We start from the raw sequence: 28,000 nt of genomic DNA on the forward strand, positions 1-28,000 counted from the left end.
CATTTGTTCTGTTTCTCGCTCTCTATTGCACTCGTTTTCATTTGGTTCCTCCTGTCCTCTTGTTTTTGTGTTTTTTAATGGCAGTGATTGAGGCAGCTTTACATTTGATGGCTCCGTTTTCTACATCTGTCCATCCCCACCCAGGAGATCTGAGGAGGAGCTGAACAAGGTCTGTGGAAATGAGGAGAGGAGAGCGCAACATAGTTCGGTATTTGTTCTGTCGTTTCTCTTCTCTTTTTAGAGTCCTCCTCCGTCCTTCATTTGATCACTTAGAAGCTGACCAAAGCGTACACCATACTGCAAAAAAAAAAAACCAGACAGAGAGGAATGAAGTAGAGCTTTCTAAACTACATAAAGGAAACCAACACTTAAAGAAAGACAAAATACAAAGAAACAGTTTGCAGACGCTGATTTTAAAATGGCTCATTTCTCATTGTAAATCATTTTTCAGTGAGACGTCTTTTCTGCTAACCAAGGCTGCATTTATTTGATCGAAAAACAGTGAAAACCGAAATTGTGAATTAATTTTTATGATTTAAGTGAAGTTTATTTCTAAACTAATTTATAAACTACTTTTAAAGAGGATCACATGCTTATGATTGAACACAGCTGGTCCTGATTTTTCGCGATAAAACAGATCTAAAATGGTAGGGATTAAGCCAAAGGAAGGCTGTATCATTTTTATGCATGAACTTACTTTTTCTCTCTCAGATTTTGCTCCCCGAAGCATCTGACAAGTAACTCACTCAGAAAATGCGTTAGGGCTTCCCCTACCATAATACACCATAAACACGGATTGCCGTAAAACTCGTCGCAGGGAAGCGTTTGTGTTTTCTCTCCTTAACTGCGGGAAAAGAGTTACACGAAATCACTTATCGACTTCATGAACATCATAGTACCAGCCATACGTGTAAAGCACAAATAATGTCTTTTCAATTCGGTCAAGTCAAGCGGCCGTCACCCTTGAACAAGTCTCCATCATTGTAAGCTGCTTGCTTTTCTGTATGTTCCATTGTTTGGTTTTTTTCGATGTTTGCTCGCACTTTTTTGCAGTCTGAAGCAACTTTTTGAAGTCAAAAACTTTGCGCATGTAATGTAATGCTTGTGAGGGCACAGGTGAGACGTCATTTTTCAAGAGACACTCAAATACATCACGTCTGCTGCGTATGCAACGTCTATAAGTCATGTAAAACATTTAATTACAAACTGAATTAAATATAATTAGATTATATGGAGTGGAATTTGATGTTTTATGAGATTATTTACTTTTTTTAGATTATTTTGTGTTTAATTTTGGTTAGCACTGTTGCCTCACAGCAAGAACGTCACTGGTTCTAGTCCTTACCAAGCCAGTTAACGTTTCTGTCCAGAGTTTACATGTTCTCCCCCTGCTCGCGTGGGTTTGCCCCGGGTCTCCGGTTTCCTCCCACCATCCAAAAACATGCAACTTAAGTTAATTGACTAATCCATATCTGCACCATAGACGTGCTACTAGTTAGTAGTTATCTCTTCATAGCAATCCTTATTTGTTCATTTGCTACAAGAGCAGGGCAGTTTCAAGATCTACCTGAGCTCAAACTCCCCTCTCGCCCTGCAACAGGAGGAAGCCCTGGGCTCGAGGATCTTATGAGCTCAGGGCTCACTCCCAAGACAGCATGCCAAACACGCTTTATAATCAATATTCAGTTCAAAGTGTGAACTCTTGAAGGGGTGTTTAATGTGCTGTATTAAACACAATGGTTTTAATAACCAATTTCTAAAAGCCAATTTATTTGGTCTTTGCCATGATGACAGTACAGTAATATTTTACTATATATTTTGCAAGATACTAATATCCAACCTAAAGTGCAACTGAAAAGCTTAACTCTGTTAATTAGGTTAACTAGACAAGTTAGGTTAATTAAGCAAGTCATTGGACAGCAGTGTTTTTATAGGGTATATGCACAGCTAGTATTTCTTCCTATACTGATAAACGTCCGGTGAGCAGTTAATGTGACTTTTTCAATTTTATACGGTTCCTTTTACAGCATCGATGTTGTAATGTAATTAAAATATAATCAGTTAAATAGACTTTGGCATTCATTTAGTTGTTCAAGCGTAAAATAAGATACACGCATGCATTGTCAGGATCAGCAGGCGAGTGCAGAAACATCATTGAAAATACTGTGGTAAAATAAATGTTCATATTTTTAAAGATTAAATTAAATTAGAATTAATTAAAATTGTATTTAATGCAGTGCTTCTTGCACAATCTAAAACCCAATTTCTATTGTATACTTTGTATAGATTGTTGATTTTTAAAGAAAACAGACCTTAAACGCGCAGATTTTGTAACTGCATACAGTTCACCGGAAGCGATTGACCCAGGTTACTGCAAAATTAAAAGTCTTTCTGCATACTTTTGCGCATAACCTATTCTGAAGCCAATCGAGAAAAAAAAATCTTAAAGCGGCTAATGATATTGACCTTAAAAATAATTTAATGTAAAAACTGATTTTTTCCCCCAACCACCTAAAATAAATGAGAAAAAATGTGATAGAAAAGATATAGAAAATGTCATACCTTCAGTAATATTTTAAAAAGAATTAAAATATCATAGGTGACATTTGATATATTACATATTTCATTATATAATTCATCATTTCAAATAAAATAAATAGCACTGAAGTATGAAGTAACTAGTATGAAGATAAGTGTCCAACAATGAGGATAAATCACTCTCCCTTTATTTGTATATTATAAGGAATAGTTTTTCTTAATTTTTGCTATGTCACATCATAGGACGTAAAGTTCAGTAAAAATTTAAGACTTGATAAAGTTCATGACCTCTTATATTTTCTCAAACATCGAGTTACACTCTATTTGTTCTTTATAAATGGTGTTTTACAAAAAAGAGCATTTTTACTGCTTATTTATCAGCTACACATATATAAATGCTTAGTAGGTGATTAAATGAGGAGTATTTACCTGTACAGATAGTAGAAAAAGGACAGAAGGTAGAAGCCTAGCTTGCACCAGGACTCTTTTTGGCAGTAATTCAGGATGTCTGCATTCATCACACTCACTGGATCGTACATAACCTCAGAGCCATCTGCGGGCCGGTGGAAAAACCTGACAGTAGGAGAGAGGGAATTGCTACAGGGAACTTGTTTTTAATTTCCGAAGTTAAGTCGATGAGCTTGAGGAACAGTTTGTACCTCCAGAGGTGATAGAGGAGCAGCGGGATGTTAAGGCCCAGAGTCACCCACTCCCCCGCACACATGAACATCAGGCAGAACAGCCCGTGGATGGAATATTCTGGAACCACCAGCTGGAAAACAGAGTTAGGGACCGTTTCAATGTAAGCCATATCGATGTGGTCATGTCATTGGCCCATGAACATTTCCTGCTTGTTATCAAACTATTTCATAACTGTGACAAGAGGCAATTCAATCATAACTTCATGCTAAAACAGCTATCATAATATTATTTATCAATTTATGTTGCTCTTTTTGGATTCTCGGAAGCTCTAGAAATTAAAAATGTAAAACAGGACATACATTGGGACCATTGTTTTTGTTTACATCCCTCAAAATGGTCTATATAGTTTGTCTTTCTTATAGGAGGTCTGTAGTCCTTATAGCAGAGTTAAAGGGGTAGTTCACCCCAAATTTTTAATTCTTGCATTGATTACTCATCCTTCACTTGTTCCCCTGTTGGTGTTCCTTCTTCTGTTTGAACACAAAGGAACATATACTAAAGAATGCTGGGGAAAAAACCCCAAAACTCTTCAGAATGTCTTGTTTTATCTTCATCAGTAGAATCAGGGTTTCTGTCAATTTTAAGACTTTTTAAAAACATTTTTAAGACAATGAAGAAAGAAAATTTATACTTATACAGGGCAAAACACTGAGGATTTTTTTAATCGCCCAGCACAAAAAAAAACATTAACTTTCCCCATCAAAAACCTAATAATCCACATATTTTACCCACATATTTGAAATAATGTGTCAAAACAAGCAGACCCTTTTGTATTCATACAGTTTTTTTTCAACATAACTTCGTAAAACTCTTTAAAAACTAAATGTATGCTGTTATAATATTAGTTATGAATATAGCTTTGCTAAAAGTTTTATTGAAATGTATTGCTGGTGATTGGATGTGTGTTGGATGGACTGAGTAACTTCATATGAACAATGAAAAATGAAGACCTGTTTAAAATCATTTAAGACCTACAAGACAATATTTCAGTCAATTTAAGACTAAAATGAATTAAAATTGAGTTTTTGAAATGTAAGACTTTAAGACCCCGCCAATACCCTGAGAATGAAATTTATAATAGTTTACAACCACTTGAGTGTGAGTAAATAGTGAAAAAAAACAGTATTTTTTGTGTGAACTAACCCTGTGTCTGATTAAATTCAGAGTAAATATGCAATGCTGCTTAAAAGGCCATACTAAATTATACCTGCTCTTATTTATGATCTAATTTACCCCTCAAAAGAAATACAATTTAGCATTTTAATTTCCCAGTACTGGGTTGAAGCTGGAAAGGGATCCCCTGCGTAAATAATACAGAATAGTTGGCGATTCATTCCACTGTGGTGACCCCTGATAAATAGGGTCTAAGCTGAAGAAAAATGAATGAATGAATGAATTTAGCATTTTAAACTGACAAGGAATAGATGTAGAAAGTCTTTTTTCAGTATGTTTTACTGAGTTCAAGTGGATGTAGCACGGCACTTGCAATGTTAAGATCAACAATCAATTTCCAGCAAAATTAACATATGCACGACCTGAAAAAAAGCATGACGCAGATAAAATGACTCTGGATTAAAGCATTTGCCAAATGCATAAATGAAAACGCCATTACAGCCTAGCTGAGTGACTGATGTTACGAAATACATCTTTTTTCTTTTTATTCTGTGCAGCTGGACATAAAATTAGCCTGTCATATCAACTTATGGACATCACAAAGGTAATAGAATATGGTCAGTCCATTTGAGGCACATTAGTGTCATGATCTTAAATTAGAAAAAGCCACAAAATATCAAAAAGAAAAATCGAAACTTTGACTTAGAATTTATTAAATCTCCCAAAATGTACTATAAGCACATCCCTAATATGTGTAAAACAGCTGATTAAGTTGTTCTCTTCATCTTACTTTCTCAACAGTTTTACTCACCCTTCGGAGGAGGTTGCAGATTCTCTCAATGTTCAATATTCTTTCCCTCTGAGAAAAACACAGAAGAAGGCAATAAGATTTCTAACAGCATGCTTCAAGTGTTTTGTAAGGGTGCACATGAATGCATGTTGTGTGTGTGTGTGTGTGTGTTCACATGTGTGCATGCACACTGGAGAGTCATTCTGAAACCCGCTGTTCACAGTCGGGAGAGAAGCTGAAGCCTTTTAGAAGGAATCGTGATCTAAGAAAAGCTTACCGCTCTGGTGGGGTTGCTCTGATCGATGGGGTTTTTGAAATCTGTGCGCAGCTCATCAAACGCAATAATCTTGAGGAGAAACAAACAGAATTTGTGTTACACGATCATTCCAACAAAACCAATGCACATTCAGCTGGTTTAAGAGGATAAGTGAACCATCTGTGATTTTGTTTAACTTTTCACCACGGCTTCAAGTCATGTTTTTCCCTCCATGCTTTTCACCTTCCGGTTGCCCGTTAGTGGATTTTTACATGATATTCCCCCATCTTTAGTGAAATTCTGTTCAGAAGTGAGCAAACATGAACTCAGCAAATAAGGATAAATCATCACTTCAGAGGAAGAAGCTTAGAGAAAACTGTCCACCAGTCATTAAGTGATGAAAAGGAAGTTGTTTTCGGTATTTGGTTGACTGTTCTCAAGAATAAAATGCACAAGATGAGCCATTAAGCCTCAAATAGCATCATTCATTCATTCATTTTCTTGTCGGCTTAGTCCCTTTATTAATCAGGGTTCGCCACAGCGGAATGAACCGCCAACTTATCCAGCATTTGTTTTATGCAGCGGATGCTCTTCCAGCCGCAACCCATCACTGGGAAACATCCATACAATCTCATTTACATGCATACACTACGGACAGTTTAGCTCAGTAAACCCAATTCACCTATACCACATGTCTTTGGACTTGTGGGAGAAACTGGAGCACCCGGAGCACCTGGTTCGAGCTCTGGCTGGGTCAGTTGGCATTTCTGTTTGGAGTTTGCATGTTCTCCTCGTGTTGGGGTGGGTTTCCTTTGGGTGTACCGGCTTCCTCCACAGTCCAAAGACATGTGCTATAGGTGAATTAAATAAACTAAACTGGCCGTAGTGTATGTGTGTGTATGATTTTTTTTTTATTAAAGTTTTAAGTTTTACACTCAACTTTTACAAAAGTTTTGATTTTTACACTGTATTTAGAGTGTAAAAATCATAGTTTTACATTCATTTAATTAACAATAGATTAGTAACTCATGGGTGAATAAAGATGTATATGCTCACTGGCCAATTAGGTACACCTGTCCAACTGATCGTTAACGCAAATTTCTAATCAGCCAATCACATGGTAGCAACTCAATGCATTTAGGCATGTAGAAATGGTCAAGATGATCTGCTGCAGTTCAAACCGAGCATCAAAATGGGGTAAGAAAGATAATTTAAGTGACTTTGAACGTGGCATGGTTGTTGGGGCCAGATGGGATGGTCTGAGTATTTCAAAAACTGCTGATCTGCTGGGATTGACATCTCTAGGGTTAACAGAGAATGGTCTGAAAAAGAAAAAATAATATTCAGTGAGAAAATGCCTTGTTGATGCCAGAGGCCAGAGAAGAATGGCCAGACTGGTAGATAGAAAGTCAACAGTAACTCAAATAGCCACTCGTTACAACTGAGGTATGCAGAAGAGCATCTCTGGATGCACAACATGTCCAACCTTGAGGCAGATGGGCTACAGCAGCAGAAGACCACACTGGGTGCCACTCCTGTCAGCCAAGAACAGGAAACTGAGGCTACAATTCACACAGGCTCACCAAAATTGGATAATAGAAGATTGGAAAAACGTTGCCTGGTCTGATGAGTCTTGATTTCTGCTGTGACATTGGGATGGTAGAGTCAGAATTTGGCATCAACAACAGGAAAGCAGGGATCCATCGTGCCTTGTATCAGCGGTTCAGGCTGGTGGTGGTGGGGTAATGGTGTTGGGGATATTTTCTTGGCACACTTTGGGCCTCATTAGAACCAATTGAGCATTGTATCAACACCACAGCCTACCCGAGTATTGTTGCTGACCATGTCCATCCCTCTACGACCACAGTGTACCCATCTTCTGATGGCTACTTCCAGCAGGATAACTTGCCATGTCATAAAGCGCAAATCATCTCAGACTGGTTTCTTGAACATGACAATGAGTTCACTGTGCTCAAATGATCTCCACAGTCACCAGATCTCAATCCAATAGAGCACCGTTGGTATGTGGTTGAACGGGAGATTTGCACCATGGATGTGCAGCCGACAAATCTGCAGCAACTGAGTGATGCTATCATGTCAATATGGACCAAAACCTATTTCGAGTACCTTGTTGAACCTATGCCATGAAGGATTAAGGCATTTCTGAAGGCAAAAAGGGTCCAACTTGGTACCAGTAAGGTGTACCTAATAAAATGGCCGGTGAGTGTATAATGCAGTAATTCCCAGTAGCATTAGCCAATTTATTTGGTCAACTCTCACATCATGACTGGTGTTTCCTCTTGGTGTGATGACATTACAGGATGTTCCGAATGAACAGGTTTGTCTAGTGAAGTGAAGGAATGTGAGCGAATGAACAGCATGCTCAGGGAACAGAGAGTAGTGAACACTGCGTAGGGACCCTGTCAATCGGAACACACAGCTCATATCTTGCTCACTTCGTTCTCTGTAAACAGATGCAGTTGCCATGGCGATCGGGTGTCATGGTTACCATAGAAGTGAGTTCTTACTGGCTGAGAGCCATATGAAGATGGGGGGGGGGAGAGGGAAAGGAAAGGGGGATGGAGTGTCAGATCGAAATTACGGTTTGATAAGCGTTTCAATAACACGCTTTCTCAGTCATCCGCAGACTCGCAGCCTCCCCCACTCTCCGTCTCCATGCTCTCCTCTTCTCACATACATTTACACTCGCACCAAATGACTCATGTTCAGATTCTCTCCCACTCCTGTCATTAGTCAATGCTCAGTCATTTCAAGTCTGTTTCTTAATGGCCCTTTGAACGTCTTACACGTACAGTCTGCCGTCTAATCTTGACTTCTCGTGTTTTGGATGCTGGAAGCGCTGTTCTCAGGTGTTTTAGCGGTGTTTCAGCTCGATTTTAGCCGTTCAGGGCCATTGTGTTTGTCTGCTGTTTGCTTTTTGCGAGAATATGAAGAATACAGATGATGCTGGGGTCTCTGGCGGCGTCTGTGTAAATTTCATTTGTGATTCTGCAGACCGCAGGAAGGCACAGAACAACCGGCCGAGTTCAAATGAGATGTTGACCTCTTCCTCTTCAGCGCCCGCTCAGTATGTGTGTGTGTGCGCGCGTGTGTCGGGGAATGGTGTTGAAAACAAGCCACACTTAAAAATTATAAAAAGTAAAGACTTTATAATAATATAATAATGCCGAATCAATATTTGTATACATATCTAGTATAAGTGATTTGAAGAATAGATGGAGGGTGGCACGGTGGCACAGTGGTTAGCACTGTTGCCTTACATCAAGAAGGTCGCTGGTTCGAGTCCCGGCTGGGTCAGTTGGCATTTATTTTATGATTTCTCTTTATTGATTTTTCTTATTTTAAATAATGCAGATGAATATCAAATACAGAGCATTAGCATAAAAGCAGAACAATAAAAAATAAATAAATACAATAAATAAATAACGTCATATAAATTGAGTAAGTAAACCAAACCAAAACACCTATAAGAAAATAATAAATAAATAAATACATTTTAAAAAGGCTAATATCATAGCCTTAATTATTATTTTGTCTCGTTACATGTTACAGAAGTTCAGATATTTTCCCCATTTATCAAAATAAATTTCAATCCTTCCATGTAAACTCTAGGAGAGTTTTTCAAAAGCTGCAACTCATCCTAACTCTGAGATCCACTCGAAGATCGGAGGTTTACTGGAAGCTTTCCAGTTTTTGACAATCGCCCGTCTGCTTAGCATGATACAGCTCTGTGTCTACTGTGATTCAGTTTTATGTGGCTTAAGGGACAGGGGTCATCAAGTACGTACAAGCTTGAGCAAAAGTCATACTTGGCCTGCAATATCTTTACAAGATATTCATGCACCTCTCTCCTAAAATGTTGGACCAGTTGGCATTTCTGTGTGGAGTTCGCATGTTCTCCCCGTGTTCGTCTGGGTTTCCTCCGGGTACTCCGCTTTCCTCCACAGTCCAATGACATGCGCTTTAGGTTAATTGAAAAAACTAAACTGGCCGTACTGTATGTGTGGGAATGTAAGTGTGTATGGATGTTTTCCATGACTGGGTTGCAGCTCGTTAAAACATATGCTGGATAAGTTAGCGGTTCATTCCACTGTGACGACCCCTGATGATTAAAGGGACTAAGCCGAAGAAAAATAAATGAATTAATAAATGAATATATGGTTAAATAGACATTGTGAAATATATTTTTATTTATATTATGTATATATGTGTCTATACAATTTTAGAAAGAATCAATATATTTTCAATAAATAAATAATAAATATATATATTTTTTAATTATTATGTAATTTATATTGTCCACTAGATTTTTCATCGCTGTGAAACATACAAAATATTATACGTGTATATAATAATGAATGTATTATTATTTGTTTTAAAACTCCCAAATTATTCTACAAAACTAAATTATTTAATTCATTCATTCACTTTTTTTTTCAGCTTAGTCCCTTTATTAATCAGGGTTTCGCAAACAGCGGAATGAACCGCCAACTTACCAGCATATGTTTTACGCAGCTGCAACCCAACACTGGAAAACACCTATACACTCTCATTTACACACATACACTACGGACAATTTAGCTTATTAAATTCACCTACACTACATTTCTTTGGACTTGTGGGGGAAACCGGAGCACCCAGAGGAAACCCACGCCAACACGGGTAAAAAAATGCAAACCACACAGAAATGCCAACTGACCCAGCCGATGCTCAAACCAGCAAGCTACTTAATGTGAGGCGATTGTGCTACCCACTGTGCCGCCACTAAATTATTTTTTTACTGAAAATAAAACTGATGTAAACAGTAAATTATTTTTGAAAATAATTGACTTTTTCTTAGTTTCAATAAGCTGCCAAGAAAACATTTGTCAATTTTAATTAACTATAGACAGAAAAATTAAGCTATTAATGTAAACTACAATATTTGTTCTCACTATTCAAATAACTTTGTATAATTCAATTTTTAAAAATGAAATCTGCTGTAGTTAAAGGTAGAACAACAAATACCACCATGATGTATAAATAGCACATTTGTTCAAATAACTAATTTGTTCAAATAATAAATTTCAATAAAATTTGTTCATTTTATAAATTTATATTCACAACAGAAGAGTTCAGATGCAAAAACCTTTAAGTGCCATCTGAACTTTTCTTCTAAAATGAGCATTTTTCTCAACCTCCTGTGTTTATGTTCAGTTATTTCACATTAAAGGCCATAAAAAAACCTATTCTTTCCTATTACTAAAGTGAAATTACTAAACATGCACATAGGAGCCTGGGAAAACTGCTAATTTTAGAAGAAAATCTCAGATGGCACTTGGTTTGGTGGATGGTTTTTGCATCTGAACTCGTCGAATATTTATTGGCAGTAGAATATTTCTTACACAATTTTTAAAGTCTGTATAAATAAATAAATCTAATTAGAGTAATGGGGAAAAAAGAAAAAACAAAATAAATAAATAAATAAAAGATAGTGAATATGTTATTAAAATTAAATCAATAATAATTTTAATAGGATAAAATACATTTTAAAGGTAAAGAAAATGCATCTCGCTATAAAATATAACTTTTAATTTCTTTGAGTTTCTATGTAAAATAAAACTGTTCTAACTCTGTCAGAAGATATATTATTAAATCTATCACAGTGTGTGTGTGTGTGTGCGTGTGTGTGTGTGTGTGTGTGTGTGTGTGTGTGTGTGTGTGTGTGTTTGTGCTCAGCTAAACACAGGTAAACTCCCTCGTCCTTCCTCCATTTTTTTTTGTATCCGTCTACTTGTTCTGTAAATCATTAATCATCCATGACTCAGAATGTCTGCTCTAATAATAACTGCAGTGATTTGTATTCACCTCATGGATAAGGGCTCTTGTTAAGGGCAGGGGAGACAGCTTGGACAGACACACACCAGTCTCTGCACTCAAGAACTGGCACACACACATACACACATTCACACACACATTCACACTTACACAGTCAGAAACTTGGCGATGACATGGATTCTGATGCCAATTGAAATGGAAGTGTGAAAGTGTCGCAGGTAACAGGAACTCGTACACACTCTTAAAAATAAAGGTTTGTTGGTGAAATCAGTGCTTTCATGAAGAACATTTTAACCCTTAAATGGTTATCTTGAGTGTCTAGTTACTCGGAATGTACTCACGACCCACTCGGTTATCTTTTTTTTAAGTTAGACATCAGCCTTCTTAGTATTAAACAATACAACAAGGAAAACAATACAAAATAACGTGAGTTTTATAGTTAAGTTCTTTAAAAAGTGAATAGGGTCACTAGTGACCTGAGGTATGTAATAGTGTGAGGATATTTCCTTCACAACTGCAAGAATTCATAAAAAATTGATGATTCAATGAGTGCAGTTTACTTTGATTCCTATAGGTGGCAGTGCCTGATGATGATGTGATGTTTTGTCATAATTTAACAGTGCAGAAATGACGTCAGCGCAAGACGTACCTAAAGAGTGTGGGGGGCATTGTGCATGCCATGATCTGAAGAGTGGAGGGTGGGGATGGTTGGGGCAGGTGGAGGTTGCGCGCAACCTATGTGTAAAGGGGGGGGGGGGGGGGTCACGCGATGTATCCGAAGAGCGGGGAGGGATGCGGTGGAGAAGGGTGCGTGAAGTATTTGAGGACCGGGTGGAAGACGCGCTATTTCCGGGAGACTATCATTCGTTTGTGGACACCTGGGAGTCTATATGCATTTGCGGGAGAGTCCTGGAACTTCCGAAAGACTTGGGATGTCTGCAACATTTTTGCTGTACATCGTAAATTAGACGCACTTATATTACAAATTACAAAGCACTGCAGTGTTTGGTTGTTCTGTGTTTGTCTGAGATAATTAGTTTACCAAAATGTGTGTATTCCAAAGCTGATCGGTGAATTCTAGTCACATCACTCGCGTTGCTCTTGCGGTGCGCTCGCGGAATTCATTCAACTGGGTGCACCCAGTTAATGCACGCACTTCTATTGAAATTATATCGTTATCGTTCAACATGGAAAATTATTATTGTGATTGCATTTTGGCCATATCGCCCAGGCCTACTCTGGAGGCCCCAAAACAGCGTTGGCCCTTAGAATCATTCTAACTTTGCCTCCCCTAGTGGTGCCCATGGCTATTGCAGTAGCTAGAGATTTATCCTTTTTAGACATATACAGCTGAGTTAACCTAATTAACCTAGTTAAGCTTTTAAATGTCACTTTAAGCTGAATAGTAGCATCTTGAAAAATATCTAGTAAAATTATTTTTTACTGTCATCACGGCAAAGATAAAAGAAATCAGTTATTAGAAATGAATAATTAAAACTATTATGTTTAGAAATGTGTAGGAAAAAAATCTTATTTCCATTAAACAGAAATTGGGAAATATATATATATATACAGGGGGTAATAATTCTGACTGTAGGTCAGGGTCACAACAGACCCGAAAATGTAATAATGAAATACAAAACATTTAGGCATTTAAGCGTTAATAAAAAGTTTCTTAATAGTGTGTTCTTTCCAAAAAATGTAATAAAAAATGACAGGACAACCTTAATTTTTAAGAGTTGTACACAACAGATTGCTCAAAACATACCTGCCAAATGACGAAGAAGATGAGGGCGGCGCACAACACGAGTGTTAACATGTAGCAAAAGGCCGCAAAGGTGAAGGCCATGGCTGTGCCAGCCAGCCTGACGGTGATCTGGGTCGAGAGAGGGCGAGGGGGAGATTTCCCCTGCTCTCTCTCTCAGTCTTTCTCTTGACGGCGTTAGCCCTCACTCTCAGGGAAGTCGCAAAGCACTTTCCTTTTCTTTCTTCTTCCCTTATTCCTCCTCTTCAAGCTTGGGGTGAAGCCGGGAGAGAATTAGTGAGGAATCTTGTTGGTCTGGAGCTGCAGATAGAAGGCGTCTGGCTGGTTATCCGCCTCCACTGGCTGGAGCGTCTTGTACCGTGTGGCTGGAGCGAGCGTGTTTGAGTGTAATTCTTCCTCTCTGTCCACCTAAGATAACTGCTGGAGCCGTTTCCCCTGTTTCTTCACTCGCTCTGCTGCTCTCTCTCTCTCTCTGATTGGCAGAAGGGGTTTGTACTGTATGTATGTGGAGAATTGCTCTCCTCCCCCGTCTCTAAGATTAGTGCTGTACACTGAGTCCACACACCTTATTTACAGCACAACACCTTACAAAATATCTGGTGGACACATCTGAGGAAGAACGTCCTCGGTTTACCATCTGAAAAACACACATTGATTGGAGATGTGAAGTAAAGGACAGCTGAATGTGTTCGACCCCAACTTGATAAACGATTGTTGACTAGCGATTACAGTTTTGAGTGCAATGGTCTTGTCATTTTAATCAATAATAGGACACATACAAGCATCTAATACGACTGGTCTTACATCTTATCACAGAATGAAAGGTAATTGATCAATTTTAGATTCAAGATTCAAGTTTGGAATTACAGAAATAATATGAAATATAGATTAACTTTTTGAGAGGGTATGCAACATATTGTTTCAAAGTGAGTCATCAAGTAATTATATTAATGTATGAACACATGAACGATTTTAAGCAAGCTCAAGAAATTACTTTTTAGACAATTCATGCAACATTTTGCTTCAAAGTGAGTCATGGAGTAATAATATGGATATTTAAACACATCATGAATCGTGATCTCAATGCAAACTCAAAATGACAGTTTTTTTTTTTTTTTCAGATTTGTGCAACATTTTGCTTTAGTGGTAATTTGTCTTTTTAAGTGGCAATAATTTATCATTCAACTCATAATATGAATATATGAACACTATGAATATATGAATCTCAATGCACGCTTAGACAGAACTTGTGCAGTAAATATAATAAATGTATTAACACACATGGATGAGTTTATGATCATTTAGTCTTAATGCAAACTCTAAATTTTCCTTTTTTTAGATAGAAGTTGTGCAATATATAGCGTCAAAAAATTAAATATCCTTCATCATTTTTAAAATGGTAATCATTTGAATTTAGGCATTAATATGAATTTATGGACATAAAGAACTTTACTTTACAATGCAATTTTAAAGAAAGGATTTTTAGAGAGAATGTGCACAATAAGTTGCTTCAAAATGAGGCCTCGCACAATAATTTGAATAAAATATAGACATATGAATGATTTTATGACAATATATCAACCTCAAAAAACATTTTTAGACAGATGTTTTGGAATTAATGCAGTGTATTGCTTAAAATGATGATTTTATGACAATATATCAACCTCAAAAACATTTTTAGACAGATGTTTTGGAATTTATGCAGTGTACTGCTTAAAATTATGATTTTATGACTATATATCAACCTCAAAATATACTTTTAGACAGAACATTATGAATTTATGCAGTGTATTGCTTAAAATTATGATTTAAGTATATCAAAAACATAAATAACATAAATACAATAAATAAATATAAATAAATCTTTGTTTTTTATTGAATATAAATTTCTATGAAATATTAAATAATGTTTTATGTCTATATATTGAACTAAGACACAAACACAGATGCCATTGCATTTATTTAAAACATTTATTGCAGAATATTTTATTTTGGCTGATGTAAAGAAACATGATTCAGCCAATCATAATGAAAAAAAAAACAAATGCCTTTTTTTTTTTAAGGGGATTTGCAGCTATGCATGAATCCATAACAGAGCTCTAACAGTGTGTAATCCCTCCAAACAGTGTTAAACGTGGAGAAACAAAGGTGTTGAAACGACGGTGGAAAATGGTGAACTAAGTTACACGGCAGGCTGTAAGAACGCAAGCGTTTACCTGTGTTTTCTGAAGCAGCGACACAAGTCTGTCTACGTCTGTCCTCTCTCCCCTCATTTTCCTTCCATCAATCTGGGTCGACAACATGTCAGAAATCTGTGGTCCGCTTTGCTCTGGGTGTCAGTTTTGGTCCCATCACAGTCTCTCATTGGCTGCTGCGACCAGGTATGAAACAGCAGAAAGAAGCCAAACATGCATGAACGTGCTGGACATATATATTTTTTGCTCTGTTTTATCTCGCACTTCTGATCCTGCACAGCTTTCTGAAGTCTGACAGTTAATTAACTTAGCGTTTTTCTCTTTCTTCCCCCTTTCGCCTGCTTTACCCATTTCTCGCTCTCATTCCTTCTCTGCCTCTCTCAGTTTTAAAAAAATATATGAATTCAAGCATTCCCCGCTGGTATTTGATCTCAAAAGCAGAACCAATGGAAAAGCCCTTCTCTCTCGCCCTCGTCTCTTTGATTAGAATATAAATGTGATGTTATTACCTCTGCATGCGACGCTCAACTACATTCAACAGTCTCCTCTTCCTCCGTCCCTGTATTTTCTGCCCTACTCTCTCGTTCCCTGGAGAGATCTGAGGGGGCAGAGGGAGCTCCGAGTCTTTTCTTCTTTGGCTTCCCTTGTTTGTCTCTCACTCTCTCTCTCTCCCTCCCTCTTTTATTCTTCTCTTACTGTCTCTCTCTCTCTCTGTGGTACCTGCACTTTTTAGATGAAGTGCGTCTCTGTCACTGCAAGAGAGATGCAAAAAACGTTTGATTCTTTGTAGTCAAATCTGCAGTCATGTTTTTAGAGATCAAGAGAGGAAGAGAGGTATTTTATTTCATTCATAATGTGTGCTTTAGAAAAAATCCATTTAACTGCACAAAATTTATATTTAGTTAATGATAATAAAAAAAAACAATCATAATTTTGATTTGACATGCTGTACAGACATCTTGTCCGGGATATACTTCCATACATCTCAAGTACATATATGAGAATGCAATATGTACGGCAGAATGTGCATTAGCCTACTCAAAAATACATATTTGTGAAGATTTATTGCATTATTTTGCATTACTACTGCATATTTTAAAATGGTGATTTATATTTGTATATATTTATTAATATTATTATTTTTATTTCATTATTTAAAAAAAATGTGTGCATCACATTAATAAATTGCATTTTATATTATATTTAAACGGAAAAACATATATTAAATTATAATGATATTACAGTACTTCTCTTTATCTGTATTTGTAATCAAATAAATGCACGCAAGCAGAAGAGACTTTATTAAAATATTTAAAAACCATCCTGAATTATATTAATATATATGATATTTATTGAGTAGAAGCTGCTATTTCTTAGTAAAATGTTATTTAAAAACCCTCGCAAAACTAACAAAGCCATGATAATCATTGGTCATCACTGCTGTCCTACATGTAAACTGTAAAACAGTTACTGGGATTATACTATTTTATTTGAGTACAACTGGCTTCCTGAATTTATATTTACCACAATTATCATGATAGCATTTTAGGTAACACTTCATTTTACAGTATTTTGCTGTAATGTATTTGATTGCTATAGTAATAACAGTAGGCTATACATAATTATGAGGCATTCATAATTACAAAACACTAATCATAACCCTATACAGAGTATATACAGGAATCCGAGAGTGAAATTCAATACCTTTTTAGATCTTTTTTAAGACTCTTTCCATACATTTTAAGATCTTATAACCACTTTTGGTTTCAACGGGAAACACTGGTGAGATTTTAACTTACAGTATATAAACTAAATATTAATGTAGGAAACTAATACAAAACCAAAACATTATTCATATACTGAATACAAATCTAATAAATCTAGCTAATTCAGCAGGTTGGTGCCTATAGAACTGCAGAAATAATGGTGTTGTCTTGGTTACTGCAGTAAACAAAGCAGCATGATGTCAAATCTAGCAGGATTTTACTGATTTCATAAACTTCACAGTATCCTGATATTCGCAGATTTAATTCAGGTCAACTTTAGCATACAACCATACATTGCATAATCAAAAATGATGTCAAATTTAATACCTTTCAAAATAGCATTTAAAAGTTTTGAATAATTTTTAATTATTAAATTTTTATAATTATTATTTTAATTTTAATAATAATTTTAATTTTAATTTTTAAATTTCTCTACATTGATTTATCAACTTTCAATACTTTTTAGACACCCTGCTATAGTACTTAAATATGCCTTTACATTGCAATAAGCACACTATAGTAATAATATAATAGTGTAACAATAATAAACGTTATTATAATTAATATTAATTACTACTTATGTAATAACACTGTAACAAAGACAACTTAAAAGTGTAATATAATAATAACAGTTAATATTATTAATACTAATAGCATAATTATAGTAAAACTGGATATAAAAAGTTCACATGATGCCTAATTTGCATATAGTGCAGAAACTATTTTCAAATATCCTCAATATTAAGGAAATTTGTTATTTTTCTTTCATTATCACTGTATTCAAATCAGACACACAATATCTGCATCTTTGTCTGTGCTGTTTAAAGCGTGGGATTTATTGAAGCTTGATTGACAAACTCCTCGGGGAGAAGACAGTGACTCATTGCGATATTAAAGCTTCCGATTTGCTTTTATTGCTTACATTACTGCAGAAATATAGGCTGTTTTCCAGGAAACTGACAGATATCCTAAAGCAAATACAACACCTCTGACAGATCTGCTCCAGCATGCCATGCGAAAGCTCTTCTAATGGAGTCCAAGAGTACCATCTGGTGGATTCTTCCACACGCTCTCCATTCAAGTTTAACAGCTTCCTCTTACCACTAGCCTTCAGGAAATGCCATTACATGTGGAAAAAATAAGAGAGAGATCACTTGAAAGTTCTCTGTTTATTTACTAGGTTTGGGTTTGGGTCAAATGTTAATATTTTATTTATTCCATGATGAACTGATAACATTTCTTCCAAATCTCACCGAAAAATGTTGTTTTATCCAATTTTATTTAAATGTATTTATTTCTAATTGTATTTTGACAATCCTGTTATTCTGCAATGTTTAAAGTTTACAGTAATTTTATTTTTTAGAAACATTGCAAACATATAATATATATATATTTTGATTTCAGTAGTTTATTAACAATTTACTAACTCATTCTGAATGATTCTAATAGCCACCAACTACTCTTAAATACAAAGTATGAAAATACAATTATTAAGCACATTATAAATGTCAAGAATAGAGCATTTGTAGTTGTATTTGTAAACTGCTTACTAACATCTATTAATGTAGAGTTAATGCTTAACAGATAATGAATTAACTATTTTCTAATGCTTAATAAACTATTTATAGTGTGTAGTTATTATAGTGTTACCAAATAAATCTAAAAATATTTTAAAAACCATTATTAAAATATTATTAATATTGCTAATGAATATTAAGAATAATTAATTGAGCACAATGATGATAGAGCGGCAAATCATTGTGTTATTATGAATTCTGAAGAGTGAATTAATGATGCTGAAAATTCTATTTTGCATTATGCATGAATAAATTACATTTAGAATTATATTCAATTGGGAATCTAGTTCATTTAAATTGTAATGAAATTTCACAGTATTGGTTTTTTAACTGTAGCCTATTTCAGGACAAATAAATGCAGCCTTCCAAATAAATGCACATTCTTGTTTCTGTAAATAATAAAGTTAATAATAATGAGCAGGTTTATCATCAGCAAAGATACCGAATTTGCAGTGGTGGAAAGAGTGCTGAAAAATACTCATGCTCAAGTAAAAGTACCATTACTTGCCCAAACATGTTGTGCAAGTAGAGTAAAAGTATGAGTAAAGTAAAAAGTTGTAAATATTACTCAAAGTATGAGTAAAAAGTAGAGTAGTACATATTGCCCTGTGAAATGCTGATCCATTTACATGCCATTGTTTACATGCCATTGTGTGTGTGAAAACGTAACATTCTGTACTAGTGCATTTAGTTATTGTTTAAGGTCATTTTTAAAACTAGTAAATTACAATTCCTGAGGAAAAACTCCTCAATTACAGTCATTTCAGTATTTGTAATTTGTTACTTCATCTCAGAGATGCCCAAACTTAGGACTGCGGGACAAAGTTGGCCCTTGGTAACTTTTAATTTGGCCCGCCATCCCATCTAAGAAGAGGTGTAGTGTTCTATGGTAGGTTGTTTTATTGTTGGGCTACAAAAAAAGCAAACTGAAATTAAATGTTTCAATTAAATGTTGTAAATGAATCAGATTTAAAAAATACACTGTCACTGATGGATGAAAGACGATGCTGAAGACATCCGCAGAGGCTGGTGCAGCTTTACTACTGAATGATCTCCATTGTGTTAAAAAATGAATTGTTTTTATTGTGTTAAGTTCATTATAAAATGTAAAAAAAAAAAAAATTATATTGCATCATTTAATATGATCAAATCTATCTATTTATTAATATTATAAAGTAAATTAAGAAATCACTGATTGCAACTTTAATGTAATAAACACTCAAAAAATATTTTGCTGCTTGTTAAACCTACTTATGTAAGATGAGCTCATACGACACAATTCTTGGGATTTTTTGAGAATAACCTAATTGTTTTATGTTGAATCCCCTTTATGGTGTTAACTTAATCAATTTGTGTTGGCACAACCTGAATGAATTGTGTGGAACATTTATTACAGTGCAGTTCAGCCCACAGCCCTCAATCAAGTTTGGTTTTTGGCCCTTCATAAGAAAAGTTTTGGCACCCCTGCTTTAGCTACACCACTGATAAATTGTAATCAAAATACTTTTTGGAGCTTACAGAAACATTAAAGACAAAATTTAGGTTCTTTAATAATCATTTACTCACCCTCGTGTTGTATCTTGTTGTAACGTCTTTGACTTTCTTTATGAAGGAATATGTTTGAGTGAGTGACTCTGGCATTGTTTGTGCATCAAAACATGTTGAAGTGAAATGAGTTAAATTATATATAAAAAACTAAGTATGGAGATTGTTTTAATGTTTTAATCAAACGTAGCGTATATAATCCAACTGATTTTGACGTACTCACTTTTCTGTGAGAAGCGGAACTTAAAGTTTTGCTTGTACGTTACACCCGGACACAATTGTGCGTGGCAGTAACGTGGTTGTGTTTTTATTCAACCAGAAACCACAGAATCGCTCGTTTCCACTGAAATGGCTGCTAAAAGCCAAATATGCTCAATATGGCTGGGTTCAGAAACCGGAATATTAAAAGGTAAGTTGTTTTCTTCTCCTTGTCAACACGTTGTCCACTTCACCACAGTGTTTAGTTTGGCACACGTGAGTTGTGGCGCAACAGACATGCATTAAAAATTTTAAGGGCCATGAAATGAATGCGTATTTCACCTTAGGGGTGAGTCTCCGCAAAAAGCAGGCGTTTAACTTCTGTGAGATGAGCTGTTTGAGTCGGGATCAGGAGGTCTGTGTGATGGCATGGGGAGACTCTTACGAATCAGAGGTGAGAAGCAGAAAAACTGAACAAACAGACTTTAAAATTACAATTTAGTGACTGACAGACGTTGTCCATCTCTGTGTGTTTGTTTGCAGGTGTTGGTGGGCAGTGTGAACGGCACTGTGAAGACTTTCAGCACAGATAAGGGCATCTTCACAGCCACTAAAGAGTGTGGAGATCCTTCACAGGGCAGATTCACAGGACTGGCCGTCACTGACAGGTGGTTGATAATATAATGCTTTTCTCTTTAGAGGCTGATAATTTTATGAGTGCATTGTTGGTTTGCATTGATGTACTGTAGAAATTATGAATTATTTTTCTCTTCTGCTCTTCCAGTTCCATGATAACATGTGTGGAATCAGGACTGCTGAAAGTGTGGAAGGAAGGCAGTACAGATACTGTAAGTTAGAGAGAATTCTGTCAACCTACATTTTATCTTAAGCATTTATTCATCCGTTTTCTTTGCGCTTAGCCTCTTTATTAATCTGGGGTAGCCACAGTGGTATGAACCGCCAACTTATCCAGCATATGTTTCATGCAGCGGATGCCCTTCCAGCTGCAACTTACCACTGGGAAACATCCATACACACTCATTCACACACACTACAGACAATTTATTTTAAACCCACGCGAACACAGGGAGAACATGCAAACTCCACACAGAAATGCCAGCTGACGCTCAAACCAGCGGCCTTCTTGCTGTGAGGCGATCGTGCTACCCTCTGTGCCACCATGACGCCTAGCTTAAGCATATTTTCTAAATATGATTTATTTGCTTTACATTGGAATTACTATGTGGTTCAAAATACAAGTGTACAAAAGCGATGTGTATAAATAAATTGCCTTAATCTTTCAAAAATATTTTGTTAAATAAATAATGTGCGTTAAATATTGTTCCCTTTTTCATGTAAAAATATAACCGAATACTTTAAAGAATAGATTTAATAAAACAGGAAGAAATTGCCATGCTAGGTTTTATTGTATAAAATTATACAAAATTAGTCAAAAATATTTAGCTAATGTCAATGGATTGGGTGTGTTATAAACAGGACGCGTACAAAAAGTGGCATATTTATAGATGCATTTTTTTTTAACAAGAGCTTGCTTTATCTTTTACACTGAAAATTTGGAGAAGCTAGACTTTTTTTTTTTTTTAAGTTTTTGTTTAGTACTGTAAAGCAGGGGTTCCCAAACTTTTCAGCTCACGACCAAAATAACAATTCCAGTGACTCGTGACCCCCAATATCCTCAGAGGTGGTTATAAACATACAAATATTGCACACAATGGTGCACACACACACAAGTAGGAACTATATGAACACAAAAAATATATTTTTTTAATAATAAAAAAAAAAAATATATATATATATATATAAATTTTATTTATTTATTTATTTTTTTTTTAATAACCTCTCTTAATGAGAATGGTAGGCACAGTGTTTACAGCTCAAGACTATTCTTGGTTTAATTTTTGGAGACTATGTTCAGTTTATGTTCAGTCGTGGCCTTTATTTTTAATGTACATGAGTACCGTAAAGGTGGCAAGGTTAAACATTGTGCCTGCTTCAACTAACACTATTGCTGTGTCATTAATCTAGTTTAATAACCCCAGAAGTCACAATCCAATGGAAAAAGAATTGAAAGGCTGATGACTTTTTATTTATTTTATTTATTTGTTTTAATCTAAATATTAAATACATCTTCTGCAGGTTATGGATAAAATATGGCCATTATATTAGTTTAGTTGTCCCCCACCCCCCCTTTGAGAACCACTGCTGTACAGTAACAAAAAACGGAGAAAATTTGTCCTCCAATCGACTATCAACATCAATTTGCATATGGTATATTACAGCAAAACATGGATTTTCCAAATCAGGAACTTTCCAGAATGGACATTTTCAGGGTGTTCGCAGGGCCTTAAAAAGTCTTAAATTTACTGAAATATCACTTAAATCATTTAAAAGAGGTCCTCATTTTAAAAAGGCCGACACCCATCCAGTCACCAACAATCTATCTGAATATAGATAGCCATCCATCCATCCATATATATAATACTTGTATATAATTTTTTTTATTGCAAAGAGATATGTATTTCTTAAATTACATTCCCCAAGCAGGAAAAGAAAACTAAAAACAATACACAATTCCTCATGATAGTAACAGCAATATATCACTTTATATAATCCTCCATTTAGACAAAATCTATTTACAGAAGAAAGTGTGAGTGAACATAATATATATTAATAGGCATGAAACTTAGGTTTTCATAACAGAAATGCATTAGGTTAAATAGGAGTTATACTCAATTCGTTTGTACCAAAAGCTAACAAACATAAATATTTTATTATTTGTGTATTTTTCTTCAAAATAAATATACTTTTAACAATGTTAAACTTGTCATTAAAAAACAGCAACATTATGTTGAAAATAAGTATTTAACTCTGTATTTAACTAGAGTTTTCTTGTTTTGGCACATTAAAATATGTGATTAAGAATTAACTACATTTGTTTTTTCCAATTCCATTGGTCCAACCGGGCAATTACAAGAAATCCTTAGTGCTTAGCCCTATATAAGTCTACAATCTCATCTCAAATCTCAATCTCAAACCCTGATTTTACACAGCACACATATACACTTCATTGAACATCTACTCATAGACATCACATCACCTATATACTATATAGCTGCAGGTTAACTATGTTTGTATATATTAACTTTAACTGATAGTTAAGTTATCTGATAGTAAGTAATTTAGTTATTAGTTAATCAAAGTTTTTAGTAACTAATAAAGTTATAGTAACTAATGACCCTAACCTTCCTAATTTTGATTGTTTTGCAATAATGTGCATCATTTGTAAAGCTGCTTTGAAGCAACAACTGTTGTGAAAAGTGCTATACAAATAAACTTGACTTTTAATTTTAATTAAATTGACCCTGCTTGTACTGTTTTAAATGTAGATTATGTTTAGATGGTTTATGATGATCTGGTCATTCTTATAATGATGTTATATAGGTGTGTATCAGCACCCTCAAGCACCCTCATCCGTCTGTGTTCTTAGGTGGAGGTAAATGTTGGAAAGGACATTTGCAGAATGCGACAGAACCAATCACAGCGCCATCATGTGGCTACAGGGGGTAAAGAGAACCCGCTTAAAGTCTGGGACCTGGAGAAACCAGATAAACCAATATTCACAGCCAAAAATGTAAGGCAAAAGTCTATCACCTTTTTAACCCCCAGTAGTTCTAAATAATTAATTCTACAAGCTGTTCCTTTTTTCATAAATCAAACAGGTAGCCCATGACTGGCTGGATATGCGAGTGCCTGTGTGGGTCAGAGACATTGGCTTTATTGCAGATTCAGATAAAATAGTCACATGCACTGGACATCATAAGGTTTGTCAAATAATTACTATTATTTTTTTACACTTTGTCTATAGTTGTTTCTTATCCTGTATCTACGCTAGACAAAGGTTGGAAATGAACAGAGGCTTGTCACAAAATTCTAACCACTACCGGAGCATTGTATCCAATCAGAAACATTTCTGTTGAGCTTATGAATGCAGTGAGCAATCATGGATGTTTAGTTTGGAACATACTTTTTTTTTTGGATTTGCACTCTTTCAGATTCCCTCATAAAGAGTATTAAATATAAGAGATCAAATTTACAGCTTTAGTGTTGGGGTTGGGTGCCATTTTACTTTCATTCAGGACAAAATGAGGGATTGGATGCGAGTATGAAGTAAGGACTGGTGGAAGAGGGTTGTTTTAAAAGAATTTGATACTGCGCAGCGAATGGAAAGGAAACACTTCACATTTCAGTGTCTGTGGTCCTTTACTGACACAATAGATGCAGAGAATAGTGTCAAACAGCCGTGTGTGTGTGGAATATCCTGTTGCCAAATGTGGCATAAAGTTCTGGATGATGGTAATAGTTTGATTGCAGTGTTTACATGTTTGTACTGCAATTCAATAATGCCACGAAAATAGGCCTACTCCACATGTCCTAATTCGATTTTTGTTTAGTTCACTTACTTTAGTCACTATTTACATGGTATAGTCGTAATCAGAATATTCTCTTAATCGTATTAAAATTGGAGTATTGGTGTCCAAGTAAACGTACTTCGACGACTTAAACCCAAACCCTAGTTCACTGATTTTGGTGACAGTCTTTCCACAGGGTAGTAGTTAGCTAATTTAATGTTAATTGCATAATGCAAATCTTTCGTTCATGCTAACAAACAAATGATCAATAGAAATATATTGATATAATCCAAATATATAAAATATGAATTGATGTATACTTCAAAAACTCTGCGTACCGGGTCCGTGACATCACGTACTTCCGCATTCTTTAGATTTTAAAGGTCTGTACTGGCCCAATACCCCTTAAGTGGTTCTGTTCTCTCATCAGTTGGAATAGAATGTCATAATCTTTGCAAAAGTTAAAGACATTTTTCTTTTTCCTTTGATTACTGACATGTGCAGGAACCAACAAAATTAATTACAGCAACCTAGACCACACAGAACCTAAAAGGTACACTTTCAAACTAGAGTTTACAAAAAAAAATCACCTCTTTTTTGGAGGGGTTTATTATAACACAGACAACATATACAATAGTTTTAATAACTTTCAACAGTTTTGTATGAAAATTCAAAGGCTTTTCCTTAAAATGATTTCAAACTTTTACATTTACACCTCTGCATGTGGGTTTGGGAAGCTTTTGAATTTGGGTAGGCAAAATCCGGGCGGAAAGCCCAAAATAGCACTTGCCTTTGTCAATTAATTCAATTAAAATTATTAAAATAATTTTTTGTCAAGTAAGTTTTTCTGAAGTCATCCATTCTAATTTTGTGGCTCAAATTTATCGGTTATGGTACGGTAACTATATAAAATTATCGATTTGGCATCGGTATCGAAATAACGCCAAACGATACCCAACCCTAGTGATTGTAGGGAATGTTTTTGCATAACTTGGTTTAGACTAACGTCAAAGACTGATAAGTTTTGTCTATGATATGCTTTCATTCTTCTGTTGAACACGAAAGAAAATATTTTGAAAGAATTTGGAAACCGGTAACCATTGACTTCCATAGTATTTGTTTTCATACTATGGATATCAATGGTTACAAGTTTTATAAGATTATTCTTAATATCTTCTACTGTGTTTAACAGAAGAAAGAAACTCCTTTTTTGGGTTGTGAACTACTATAATATTTTGTGGAAACCGTTTTCAGGATTCTTTGATCAATAAAAAGTTGTCTTGAAATTGAGTTTCTGATACATCGAAAAACTCAAGTTTCAATTCACTTTAAATAAACTGCATGTATACAAGTAACTTTTTAATTAGAGTTTTAGTGAAATGAGGATTAAATCCATCAACATGCATCTACAGACCTCATCAAAAAATGTAAAGTTATTATTTAGATTTAAAGGGATAGGTGAGGACGTAAATGTACTCACAACCCAAGTGGCTCCAAACCTTTGAGTTTTTTTCTTTTTTGTTGAACACAAAAGAAGATATTTTGAAGAATGTTAAAAACTGGTAATAATTGACTGTAACCATGGAAGTCGATGGCTTCTGGTTTCGAACATAATTCAAAAAATCTTCTTTTGTGTTCAACAAAGGAAAGAAATTGAAACCGTTTTGTGAAGAGGGTGAAGTGAAGGGTGAATAACTTTAGTTTTGGGTAAACTATTCCTTTAATGTTTTTTACAACAAAACACAGACATTATGAGTTCTGTAAGCCAGTGTTTTTTTTATTGCCCATCCCGTACCATTTGCCACTGTCTTCCTTTGTGTCTTAAGGTAAACATCCATGATCAAACATGGCTCAAACTATATTGTTCCACTCCTCCTCCGTCAGGTGCATGTGTATGACCCCTCGACGCCTCAGAGGAGGCCGGTGTTGGAGGCTGATTTTGGAGAGTACCCGCTCACAGCGCTCTCTCTTCCTGCCAGCCAGGACGCAGTGGTCGTGGGCAACACTCACGGGGAGCTCGCCATCCTCGACCTCCGGAAAGGTAAGCACAGCAGTAGGTGGAAGCTCAGTTTATTTTTTTTCCTCTCAGGCAGGCTTGTTTTTGAACTGAAGCTTCATTTTGCTCAGGTTTTTTTTTCCTCCCTGGATCTGTGCTTGTTCCAAGTATAAAGGCTGTATCTGGCCAGCCGTTCTCTCTGTATGTGCAGTGTAATATTATTGAACTCCTGAGTGTGTTGTTTCGTCTGACCCCATTTACTTCTCCATCTGCCTGCAGGGCTTGTTCGTGGGTGTTTTAAGGGTCTGGCGGGGGCAGTGCGGGGGTTGCAGTGCCATCCTTCCCTCCCGTTGGTGGCCTCTTGTGGTTTAGATCGTTTTCTGAGAGTACACAGCCTGGAGGACCGCTCTTTACAACACAAGGTATGAATGCACAAGAAAAACTGGGTTTCTTTTCTCCGGTCTTGCCACATTTGTTCTTTTTCTGTTGTTTCCAATCCCCTTTGGTTCGTGCATAGCCCTTCTCCTCTCATTTCCATCTGGTTGCATGCATCATATAATCAAAAGTGCCTCCCACTCAGTGTCACATTTGTATAAATGGTAATTTCATGAACGTGTTTTTTTTTCTGTGCAGGTATATTTGAAGTCACGACTCAATTGTGTGCTGCTCTCTAGCAGAGTTCTGGAGGTAAGCGACTGTTTGGTGTCAGGCGGAGCATCATTTTGATGATTGGCTTTTATGTAACTGCTTATCAACAGTAGCAATAATGGAAGTTGCTTTCTCGCTGATGACTTTATCCTGCATCCTAATGACTTTGTTAATCGTAGGATTCTTTATGCGTTCTGTTTCTTTCAGTCATCAAGTGACAGTGGAGATGTAGAGGAGGTGAAAGCAGAGGAAGAGGATGAGGTTTGGGATAACATGGAAACAGTGACTGAGAAGACAAAAAAGAGGGCCGCTGAGAAAGATGAAGCAGCTGTTACTGGGGCAGATGGAAAGAAGAAAAGGAAACAAGTGAAAAAGTGATTACTGATGGACATTATGAGCATTTTATATACTGTTTATGTTATGTCACTGTATCAGCAGTGACTAAATCTGAAAGACTGTTTAATACATATGTCAAAATATGTAAAGGTCATCTTTTTGGCTCCTGGAGTGGATTTGAACATGAAATGATCTGAGTTGAGATATTCAGATTAACTTTTTTTAATGTTAAAGGCTTTACAGTTTTAGTGAACTTCCCATCAGTCACTGTGATTCTGAATTAAACAGAGTTGAATATCATAAATGC

At 35.7% G+C, this 28,000-nt stretch overlaps 2 protein-coding genes across 3 annotated transcripts; one reads left to right on the forward strand and one right to left on the reverse strand.

Annotated features, from left to right (window-relative positions):
* The first annotated feature begins 16 nt into the window (after nucleotides 1–16).
* wdr74 (WD repeat domain 74) lies at nucleotides 17–27,997 on the forward strand. 2 transcript variants are annotated; one of them, XM_056467111.1, is made up of 11 exons: nucleotides 17–208; nucleotides 20,405–20,494; nucleotides 20,631–20,737; nucleotides 20,827–20,951; nucleotides 21,068–21,131; nucleotides 23,792–23,935; nucleotides 24,024–24,125; nucleotides 26,598–26,754; nucleotides 26,989–27,131; nucleotides 27,343–27,396; nucleotides 27,565–27,997. In XM_056467111.1, the coding sequence occupies exons 2-11, from the start codon at nucleotides 20,434–20,436 to the stop codon at nucleotides 27,733–27,735; spliced, it is 1,128 nt and encodes a 375-aa protein (XP_056323086.1). In that variant the 5' UTR covers nucleotides 17–208; nucleotides 20,405–20,433; the 3' UTR covers nucleotides 27,736–27,997. The 2 variants fall into 2 exon arrangements, with proteins under 2 accessions (XP_056323086.1, XP_056323085.1); XM_056467110.1 differs by lacking the exon at nucleotides 17–208 and having other exon boundaries at nucleotides 20,364–20,494.
* Nucleotides 202–15,841, reverse strand: cnih2 (cornichon family AMPA receptor auxiliary protein 2). Its single transcript, XM_056467112.1, has 8 exons — nucleotides 15,707–15,841; nucleotides 15,219–15,373; nucleotides 13,006–13,639; nucleotides 5,421–5,489; nucleotides 5,165–5,212; nucleotides 3,198–3,310; nucleotides 2,968–3,111; nucleotides 202–297 (listed from the first exon to the last, which is right to left on the reverse strand). Exons 3-8 carry the CDS (start codon nucleotides 13,084–13,086, stop codon nucleotides 270–272), a joined length of 483 nt encoding a protein of 160 aa, XP_056323087.1. The 5' UTR covers nucleotides 13,087–13,639; nucleotides 15,219–15,373; nucleotides 15,707–15,841; the 3' UTR covers nucleotides 202–269.
* Nucleotides 27,998–28,000: the final 3 nt, after the last annotated feature.

This window comes from Danio aesculapii, chromosome 10 (genome assembly GCF_903798145.1).
Source record: "Danio aesculapii chromosome 10, fDanAes4.1, whole genome shotgun sequence".
Classification (NCBI taxonomy): Eukaryota; Metazoa; Chordata; class Actinopteri; order Cypriniformes; family Danionidae; genus Danio; species Danio aesculapii.

Coding starts and splice junctions, on each gene's coding strand:
- cnih2 (XM_056467112.1), bottom strand. CDS start 13,086: ATGGCCTTCACCTTTGCGGCCTTTTGCTACATGTTAACACTCGTGTTG. Junction 5,490..13,005: donor TCTTCTTCGTCATTTGGCAG/GTATGTTTTGAG, acceptor TTTCTCCTCAAG/ATTATTGCGTTTGATGAGCT. Junction 5,213..5,420: donor AGAGCAACCCCACCAGAGCG/GTAAGCTTTTCT, acceptor TGTTTTTCTCAG/AGGGAAAGAATATTGAACAT.
- wdr74 (XM_056467111.1), top strand. CDS start 20,434: ATGGCTGCTAAAAGCCAAATATGCTCAATATGGCTGGGTTCAGAAACC. Junction 23,936..24,023: donor CAATATTCACAGCCAAAAAT/GTAAGGCAAAAG, acceptor TAAATCAAACAG/GTAGCCCATGACTGGCTGGA. Junction 24,126..26,597: donor CATGCACTGGACATCATAAG/GTTTGTCAAATA, acceptor CTCCTCCGTCAG/GTGCATGTGTATGACCCCTC.